Source organism: Camellia sinensis, chromosome 1, assembly GCF_055761805.1.
Source record: "Camellia sinensis isolate YWXY chromosome 1, ASM5576180v1, whole genome shotgun sequence".
NCBI lineage: Eukaryota > Viridiplantae > Streptophyta > Magnoliopsida > Ericales > Theaceae > Camellia > Camellia sinensis.
The window spans coordinates 187,274,370-187,285,085 of NC_138961.1; the positions used below are offsets into that span (position 1 = coordinate 187,274,370).

Below are 10,716 nucleotides of genomic sequence, written 5' to 3' on the forward strand. Positions count from 1 at the left end.
GAGTTGAGAAAGAAATTGCATCTAGTTAATTGGAAGGATGTACCAAAACCAGTGGAGCAAGGGGGTCTGGGGGTTTGGAGAGTTTTGGAGGTTAATAATTGCCTTTTATTAAAATGGTGGTGGAGGTTTGGTACTAAGGTTATGCATTGTGGAGAAGAGTTATCTGCAGCAAGTACAAGGTTGAGGAGGGTAATTGGATGCCTACAATTAACTCCAGTAGTTGCAGCTCAAAAATTTGGAAGGACATAGTAGATGGTAGTCATCAGAACAGTAGTTTGGTGAGGTTTTTTTTTTTGGAAAACTGCAAGATAAAAGTTGATAATGGTTATAAAGTGAAGTTTTGGTGTGACAAATGGTGTGCAAACATTAGTCTACAAGTGAACTTTCCACTCCTTCATAGATTGGCTATTAATAAGGGAGAATCTTTAAATTCAATGACGATCAGGAAATTGAATGCAGGAGAGTGGGTGTTCCAGTTCAGAAGGGAGCTTTATGATTGGGAAAGGGAGGAGGTTACTAGATTGCTAACTCTGTTAGAGGCAGCCCCTGTAACAAGGTCAAATGTAGAGGATGTCCTAGTATGGGCAGCTTCCAAAACAGGTAGCTTTTCAGTCTCATTTGTGTACAAAAATCTGGCAGCTAGTTTTGATAATAAATGTCCAACCAGTAAGTTGGTGTGGGTGAAATACATTTCCCCTAGAGTTCAATTCTTTGGATGACTTGCTTGGAAGGGCAGATTGAAGATCCACAAATTTCCTTCTATGTATTGGTGTTCTTGCTGCCAATGTTTCAGCCCTATGTATTTTCTGCAAATTAGAGGTAGAGTCACTTAACCATGTGTTATTGCATTGCCCAGTGGCATGGAGAGTTTGGACAGAAATTTTAAAGTGGTGGGATGTGCAAGATGTACTACCAGGCTCGGTGGAGTCAGTTCTAAACTGGTGGGATAGGGTACGACTCAATAAGAAGCAGAGGTTGATATGGAAATCTTTACCTATTACTGTGTTGTGGTCATTGTGGAAACATAGAAATGATTGCATCTTTAAGGATGTTGCTCCAAGTGAGGAAGGAGTTTGTGAACTAATAAAAGTCAAGACTGCTCTTTGGTTTAAAGATGTGTTTAGGGATCATCAGTTCTCTGTCAATGATTTCATTATCAATTTGAGGCAAATTAGATTTTGTTTGGGTAATGGCAGTAGGCAAATGTATTAAGGCTAAATATGCAAAGTTGCCCCTAATCCCTCTATTCTTCAAACCATCTGTTGAATATGTCAAAGGTGTTAAAGAGGGCTAGATGATTGATCTAAAGGCACAGTTGAAGAGCTTTGAAGAGATGGAAAAGCATTAACAGAAAACCTAGGCGAAGAGGAAGTAAAGAAACTCGTATCAGAAGTGGTTTATTTCATTAGCATTGGAAGCATTGATTCTATAGGTGGTTATTTGGGAACTTGACACAAGTAATCCAGATTGAGGGGTATGTTGCTTGGAAGTGTGTGTTGGGTGGTGTTAATTGCAGTAGGGGCTCTAGTGTGTTTTAGTGAATGATGGTGGAGAAACTTAAAGTTATATCCGCCACTGTTTTAGGCAAAGGTGCAGTCACTGTTGGTGGTAGATCATTGGTTTGGTTTGGTGTTGGAGGAGTGGTGCTAGCTGCTGCTATATTGTTCTTGCTGATTTGGAGAAGAGGTGCTGGTGTGGTTATATTGGAGAAGAGGCTCTATTTTTGTTGGTCTGCTCTACTCAGCTGAGGATTGCTATGGGTCAAGTTCTATTTTGCTGGACTACTTTGTTTAGCTGTCTGAGAACTCAGGAATGAGTGTTTTGTGTAAAAAGGAAAAGCCAGATTTTGCAAAATGGACTGAGTTGGTGAAGGCATGCTAGTGTGTTTAGTTGAGAGTTAATTTAGTTGGTAAAGGTATGTTGTTGCTGTGAAGGTATGCTGCTGCTGTTGAGAGTTAATTTAGTTGGTGAAGGTATGCTACTACTAGATGCTACAGAGTTGATGCTAGATTGCTGCTGTTGTGAGAGAATGGGCTAATATGTAATGGTGTTGTTTTTTTGTTTTGTTTTTGTTCTTCAATGTCAAATTTGCAATGCTGGTGTCTGCTTGTTTTTGAGTTTGAGTTTATCTTGTCTCTTCGGCTGGTTGCTCACCAACTTTGGAGATGATAGCAAATGTTAGAATGGGCTTCTTGGTGCCAACGTAGTTGGAATGATTTAGCTCATCGTGATGCTTTTGCACTTACTTCTCTTTATTGATGTTTGTTGTTTTTGTACCTTGTACTTTGCTCTTACATCAATAAAGTTTTTTCTTTGCCGATCAAAAAAAATCTGTAATGCTATATTGCCATCAGATACTTTAATTTTCTAACATGTATCGCTTTAGTAATTATAGTTATATTTGTTAGGAAAAAACTGTGGAATTATGTATTGTTCTCTTATCAACTTATGTTCAATACATATAAACATACACGTCATACAAACAAATGTGCACAATAAACTCTTTCAATAACAAACCAAGACTTTGCAAAACACATCCATCATAACAATAATTATACTTTTTTCCCGTCACAGAAAAAAATCACATTATTGAGAGAAAATAGATTTTGAAATTCATAACAACATGATATTGTCTCAAACTCTTGCACATCAAAATATTTTTATTACAATGAATTATAATGGTGAGCAAGAAGAAAAATAAGAAGATGGTGAAACAAAAATTATAGAAGATCTATTGCAACATGCTCTCCAAGCAAAGCTAGACGAATTGAAGCAAGAATTGTCCTATCTATTGTGAAGTTCAATAAAAATAATATACCTCATACACACATTTTAGTCAAATTACAAGGAAAAAATCAAATGATATCCAAACATTATCGCAGCAATTGAATGATGCAGAAATTAAGTACATCAAATAAAAAGTTTCGATCAATTTTTGTTTTATGCTGATTACTTACAGATGCCATAATAAATTATGTAATTTGACAATTTCATGAAAGTGACTCTGCAAATACTTAGAAACATGGATCTATAAACAACGTGAAAACAATTATGAAATTCTTATATTGATCGAAATATTAAGTTACAATATCATTTTATTTTCTTAAAAAAAAACATATTCCACATTTTCTACATAAATGAAAATATACTAATGACTAACATTATTTTTTTTATCATGTAAGATATTTGTGACATAGAAAATGAGACTCAACAACTCTTAATATATAAAAATATATTACATATTGATATTAATGCATTCTTACACTAATAATATGTAATAGTGGGTTCAATGAATTTGTATTATGAGATGAGCTATTAAAAAAAATTGTGTAATTGTGCAATTAATTTCATACCTTCAATTGTATTACAGGTACAGATTATGGAAATTAAAGTGAGAAATTGATAGAAAAAGATTTGTGTAATACTATATATTTAAAAGATCTGATTATTATTTATTGTTTAAGATAAGATTGTGATCTCAACAATCTAACTATAAATTAATGTTTATATTTATAAAATTTGTCATTTATCATTAAGTTCTTCAGCGAGTATGTATTCATTTCTTGTTTAGTTGTACTTTGGATACAGATTAATTTATCTATATAAATCTTCATACTTTGTATATATATCACATACTAATTTAAGAGACACGCATAATTACAGTATTAACAGTTGATGAAAAATCACGTGACATATGCAATGCACGTGTCCAACCACTAGTATCTCAAAAAGATTGAAAAATAAACTAAAAAGTACCATTCTAATCTTAAAAAATAGCTTCTTTTTTTTTTAATAAGTAAATGAAAATTTTTGACAATATTAATTTACATAAAATAATTTGAATATTTTTTTTTTTTTGGCAAATTTGCCAAAGAAATTTAAGTATTTGTGTAACATACATATCGTATTATATATCACGTATCGTATATCGCATCATGTATTGTATATTGAAGGGAGGTCGCGCCCGCAACCCCCATGACAGTGCCCGTGACAAATGTGTGTGCCCGCGATGGACTTCTCCCAGTCCTTTTTAAAGCAAGCCTAGCTGAAATGTTTGGTATCTCTTGGACAATTTTCTAAGTGCTCTCTCTGAAACTCTTCTGAATATTTCCTATTATGTCAGAGAACATTTTTACGAGTGAGATACATTTTTGTAAAGAGATTTTGAGAGATTTATTTTTGTAAGAGAGAATTTATTTTTGAGAGTGAACGTGGTAGTGAGGTTTATTTGTGATGCTATCAATGGCTTGATGATTCATTAGTCCATAGGAGCTTCAAGATTATCATCAAGCTTTGTAAGCTCGTCACACCTTTTTAAAAGTGAACCTTCTGGGTGGATTCAGAGATTGTAGGCTTTGGTGGATTCCAGAGTCATTGGCATCGTCTGATTCAACAAACCTTCTTGGTGGATTCCAAGATTCTAGATTTCAGTGGATTTTGCAATTATTGGCGTCGTGGTGATTCAACAACCATGGCAAATATGTAGTGCAAATTGTGGAGGTACCTATAAAGTGAGCAGACGTGTGTCGGTGAGTGGACTTGTGTTGCCTGGATTAGCCTTTGTAAGATATCTCTTATACTACATTTCCTGCATAGTGGATTATTTGTCTAGCAGATGGCTCGTGCTCACAAGTTGGTGGATTCCAATTGTAATTTTTCCACGTAAAAAATATCTTGTGTCATGGATTTATTTCTCTCTCTCTCTCTCTCTCTCTCTCTCTATTGATCATGATTGCATATTTTAATTTGGATTACCTAAATCGATAATTACGTTAACACGAGACGCATCTAGATTTTCTAAAAGATTTTTCTGCACAAATCTAGATTTTTCAAGATATATTTAATTTAAAATACATATTGATGATAGTATTAATTTTCTTTTAAAAAGTATCGAATCGTAAAATACATATCGTAAATCATAAGATACTGAAAATACTAGTATCTAATCTATTTTATTTATGAAGTCTCGTTTTGGCCGATAAAAGAGGTGTATTTGTCACAAATCGACTAAGTAATTGCTTGCACAGTAGCACTTTCTTATTCATGTGGGTCCCGTTACTCTGTGCACTTTTTAGTTTGGTGTACGTGATAAGCATATTTCTTATCTACAGTAGGATTATTCTGATCTAATTTAGACTTTAATTATTTAATTGTCTAATTTTTGTTACCTGATGAACCAGTAAACATTAAAGATCAGAACTTTATTACTCTCTTAAACCAATACAATGTATGTCGATCGATTATACAATCAATTAAACAATAACACAATAAACCCATCTATTGAATAATTGATCGAAAATTATGCACTATAACTCAACATCCATTCGATTGCCCAATCAATTGTAATTACATCTGGTCACATAATTCATTGCATAATCGATTGTTCAAGGAGTACAAAAATTATGATTTGTTGATAAAAGTTATAATTTGTTTCGCAGAACTGTTGGCTACATATTTTGTGCAAGCCAGTTACAATTCAACGCGTGGCAAAGTAAGGGTAATATGGGGAGACCATTCAAGTTTTCGATCCTGATCGTACACGTGACAGTTAATATTGGTTGTTATGAGATCTGAGTAGCAGTGGATCAACAAAGAGATGCAAGATGACGTGGCTTCAACAGTTACTCACATTCAAATTCAAATATAGGAGGGAAGCCTAACTGCAAGTGATGGCGTAGTGGAACTACTTATAAAGTAGCATGATCAGCGACCACGAAGGAGCAGTTCGACGATTTGAAGTGAAATTCGATGGTCATCTTTAAGGAGTATAAATAGCAGGGAAGACCCCAAAAAATGCCCCAGACTCAGATCCAAGAAACCAGTCTTACTTTACATATTTCGTTCTAGTTTTTATATTTCCTGTTCTTTACATTCCTGTATTTTATTCCTACACTGCACTTCATTCATAGGAGTAGTTTCAAGTAGATTGTCGCTGTAAACCTCTACGAGGCTGAGTTTGGATCATTGTAAGTTTTTCATACTAATGAAATGCTTCAATTGCTCTTTATTTAACTGTTCTTATGCTTAAATTCTCCTAAATCAAGCCACCAGTAAAAGTCCTCTTCATTGAGGCTGAAAGAACTACAACACGATCGTCTGATAATTGGTTGGCAATCAAAATTCTGTAAGGACTGATTGATCCTTACTGGCACGCTCATAATTACAAAAATATCCTTCGATAGCTGTAGACATCCCCGAACGCCCCGGGAGGAACGAGCTCCCGTTCTGTTCATTTTGGGGTCACTACAGCTCAGGACTCTCAAATTTGTCACGGTTCTAAGTCTGAACCAAAGAGTCCAAATCCGGCAAATCGTTTTGAGAAACAGATTTTTGAAAAGAAGTGCCAAACATGGACTGCTTTGCCAGATACAGAGTCGCCACCTAAATATTTTATTTTTGGGAAATTTAGGAAACCCTGACTCGGTTGCCTAAGGCCACGTGTCCGTCATCACCAAAGTTGCCTCGGCTCGGGAACTTGGGTACGATTGGGGAAGGTCACTTCGTGAGCACCCCCGCTCGCCCGATCGAAGATCGGCCTCTACTAACCATGATATCTATTTTTGAAAACATTGAATGTTCTTATTCCGGTTATTAGCCTAGGTTACTACGTGATGCGCACAGCATACAAGTATAGACCGGGTCGCCCGAATTGGAACAAAACATTTCATGCTTGCTTATTTGAAAATGGTTTGATGATGCTACTCGCAAGTAGGCTAAGACGTGGATTTGCCACCCTCAGGTGGGCTTAGAAAAATATGATTTTGCCACTATCTAGTGGGCTTAAAATACACATTTGATGAATTGTTCCAATTCAAATAACCCAACCTTCACCCACAGGCATTCAGGCAGTTATATCACATAAGCATATAGCCTCATAGTAAGCATGCTATCATGGCATTCACTCACACACATGCAAAGATGCTAAAGCATAAAGACTTACCGAATACTCCAAGCCAAAATAGAAGTTACATTAGAAATCATGCATAATCCTAAGTATACAGAAATGCCTAATGCAACACATGCAAAGATGCAACTATAGCAGGCTCGGCTATTCTAAACATGGCATATGGAATGCTACAGCTAACATGTATTCAACTTGGAATTGAAATACAAATGCAGTTAGTATGATGCGCCGAGCCCGGTGCATGCAAAACAGATGAATGAATGCAAACATGCTATCATACTGTATGCTAATTGAAATATGCCCTAATCTAACCATCATAAGCAGGTAAATAAAAGGGAGAAAGACGTGGGGTTGGAAGGCATACAACACACACACGCACACTTATTACAGTTGTGCCCTCGCGCAGAGGGTCCGAATAAATATACATTCCCGAATAAAAGAATAATACAGTCCAAATAATATACAAATTCCTAATTAATTAATCAAATTAACTAAGAAAGCTGTAAAACTGGCGTGCAAGCCAGGGACTGCCTTGCTTCTGATGAATGCTGTATGTTTGGGCTGCCTTGCGCGGAAATCCACTGGGATGCCCCAATTAGCCTCTGTTTAGCAGTTATTCTTGGAAAGCGTGCCAGACTCTGAAAAGTTGTTGATTCTTCATTTTGCTGCAACAGAGAGCAGGAAAGGGGCATAGCAATGTATTTTCACAAATATATGCATACCTCGATCCTCGTGCCACCAATCACGCATATCGAGGCATGATGGCCGAGGAGTCGAATTGCACAATTTAATATAGGATGAATGCACATGAAAACACAACAAGACCTAACTCCATCATGGATGATCCGGAGTGTCGGTGACTGGGGAATTGAGATACGTTCCGTCACTCAGAGTACGGAACATACCTCGTTTCCCGTGCCCGGGCTAACTCCTATCCCAAACACGATGCAATATGCATGATATGCATGAATGCAACTAAGATACAGCCTAGCATGCACAATGCTATGAAAATGAGATGTCTCGAAATGCGTGCACAAGGGCACGCAAACCGAGAAAAATGGCTGAATGCGATCTAAGATACAACCTAGTATGCACTATGCTGTAAAAATGAGATGCCTCGAAATGCGTGCACACGGGCACGCAAACAGAGAAAATGACATACGCAATGCAAATGACATGGAAATATGATATCGGCTTAAACTAACATGAGAGAGCCTCAGCCACGCTCACATAAGAGGCCGATGGATGAAAATGAAGTGCCTCGAAACGCGTGCACACGGGCACGCAAATCGAGGCAATGGCATACGCAATGCAATATGGCTAAAATGGCATAGAGAATGCAACATGGACTTATACTAACATGAGAGAGCCTCAGCCACCCTCACATAAGAGGCCGACGGATGAAAATGAAGTGCCTCGAAATGCGTGCACACGGGTACGCAAATCGAGGCAATGGCATATGTAATGCAATAATGGCTAAAATGGCATATAGAATGCAACATGGACTTATACTAACATGAGAGAGCCTCAGCCGCACTCACATAAGAGGCCGATGGATGAAAATGAAGTGCCTCGAAACGCGTGCACACGGGCACGCAAATCGAGGCAATGGCATATGTAATGCAATAATGGCTAAAATGGCATATAGAATGCAACATGGACTTATACTAACATGAGAGAGCCTCAGCCGCACTCACATAAGAGGCCGATGGATGAAAATGAAGTGCCTCGAAACGCGTGCACACGGGCACGCAAATCGAGGCAATGGCATATGTAATGCAATAATGGCTAAAATGGCATATAAAATGCAACATGGACTTATACTAACATGAGAGAGCCTCAGCCGCACTCACATAAGAGGCCGATGGATGAAAATGAAGTGCCTCAAAACGCGTGCACACGGGCACGCAAATCGAGGCAATGGCATATGCAATGCAATGGCATGGAAAATGATATGCAAACATGCTAATGGGATTTCAGCACTGAAATGTGGGGGAAAACAGCCCCGAAATGAGGCGAAAGTACACCCGATGCGTGGAATAGTCCCGAAACATGAATTTTGGGACCCGAAATGGCCTATAGCTATACCAAACATGCACAATATGGATATGCAATGAATAGACAGTAGAAAGGCAGCCCCAAAATAAGCATTTTACCAGTACAAATCATGGCCAATCAGCAAACACAGATAGGGCAACAATGGCATGCAAAAATGGCCCTATATATGAGGTTATGAAGCAACTCACAGCTTCTGACCACAAACAGGTTAGGGCCCTTCAACAACATTGAAGAGGGGCCCAAAATAAGCCACTTTACAGAACTGTAAAAACCCTAAAAACAAACATAGATATGACTAAGCTCTTATGCAAGAAAAAGGGCCAAAAGGTGGCCAAAGAGGCAAGTGGTATATGCAAAGCCCAAACTGAAACATTCTGTTCTACAACATTGAAGAGGGACCAAAAATATGCACATTTACAGTTTATGGCAGCCCCGAAATCAGTATACAAACATGATAGAAATGCAATGTAAATGAGGCTCAAAAAGTGGCTATAACATGAGGTATACAAAGCATTCACCAAACGAGAAAAGACCCTTAATAAAACATGTTAAGAAGGTCAAAATAAGGCCACTTTCAGTTCTGATCATGGTCCAAAAATAGAAAAATTATAGGCTAGTGAAGCATGCAAGAATATTGACATACAAGGAGATATTGAAGCAAGTGCAAGATGGGGGGCTCAAACAGTGTTGATCCCTTAAGCAAAAGTGAAAAAGAGCTCAAAATAAGGCCACTTTCAGTTAGGTCCGGAGCTCAAAACAGTAGGCATATATGGCTAAGAAATGGTGCAAAAATGAGCTAGAAAAGAGGGAAAGTGGACTTACCCTTGAAGACCAATGCTTTTGTTGCTTCTTGGACCAGATTTGATGACTCTAAGCTGCTGGAATCCCTTCCTTTGCTGCTGGAATGGAGTGGTGATGGTAGAGCTTGAAGATGATGAAGAAAATGGAGCCAAAACTTGAAGGAAATGGAGTGATATGTATGTATATCCTCAAGCCAATTCTTGTAACCCTTTCTCTTGAGTTGGGAGGCCAGCAATATAGGCAAGAGAGGGAGAGAAGAGTCTAGGCAAAAGTGGAGGGAAATGAGGCCTCCTTTTTCCTCCAAAAGGGTCCCCCGGATATAGATATTTTCGGGGGAAAACCAAGGCACAGCTGGAATGTACTCAACCTGAAAAAGCAGGCCGGCCTGACATTTTGGCTGCAGATGGCCGGCCGGGCCACTTCCCCTAGCCGACCGGCTAGGTCAAAAGGAAAAAAGTGGCCGGCCACCCCCTAGGATGAAGCCCCAGAAGTTAGCTTTCCAATGGCGCAAACCTTGCATTAAAATTCCTCCTGTAGAAAAAGTTATGCCCTTTTCCGTGAAGCCGCGCAGATTCGGTCCAACCAGACTTCAACCAACCACATCTACCCCCCCCCGGACTTGGACTTGGGAGATTCTTGAGTGAAAAATGAAGCCCCGGAAGTAATCTTTCCAATGGTGGTGGCCTCATATCTTAATTCCTCTTGTGCAAAGAGTTACGCCCGTTTCGGTGAAGCCGCGCAAATTTTTCTCCTTCCCGGATTCATGCTGAACCACTTTTGACCAAAAAGAAGTTGGCTTTTCAGCAAAATTGATGGCCTCCCACCCTCCTACAAGCTTTCTAACAGTGAAAAAAAGGTCTCCACCAAAAATGAGCCCAAACCGATGCAAAATGAAGGTTCGGGGGCCAAAACGCGCAGCCCGAGGCCCCGAAAACTGGCTGTTAGGCACCGGG

At 38.5% G+C, this 10,716-nt stretch overlaps 1 protein-coding gene across 1 annotated transcript; it reads left to right on the forward strand.

Moving 5' to 3' along the window:
* Positions 1 to 434: 434 nt before the first annotated feature.
* LOC145821573 (uncharacterized) lies at positions 435 to 1,212 on the forward strand. The gene is made up of 2 exons (XM_082918101.1): positions 435 to 666; positions 794 to 1,212. Exons 1-2 carry the CDS (start codon positions 435 to 437, stop codon positions 1,210 to 1,212), a joined length of 651 nt encoding a protein of 216 aa, XP_082774227.1.
* The last annotated feature ends 9,504 nt before the right edge of the window (positions 1,213 to 10,716 follow it).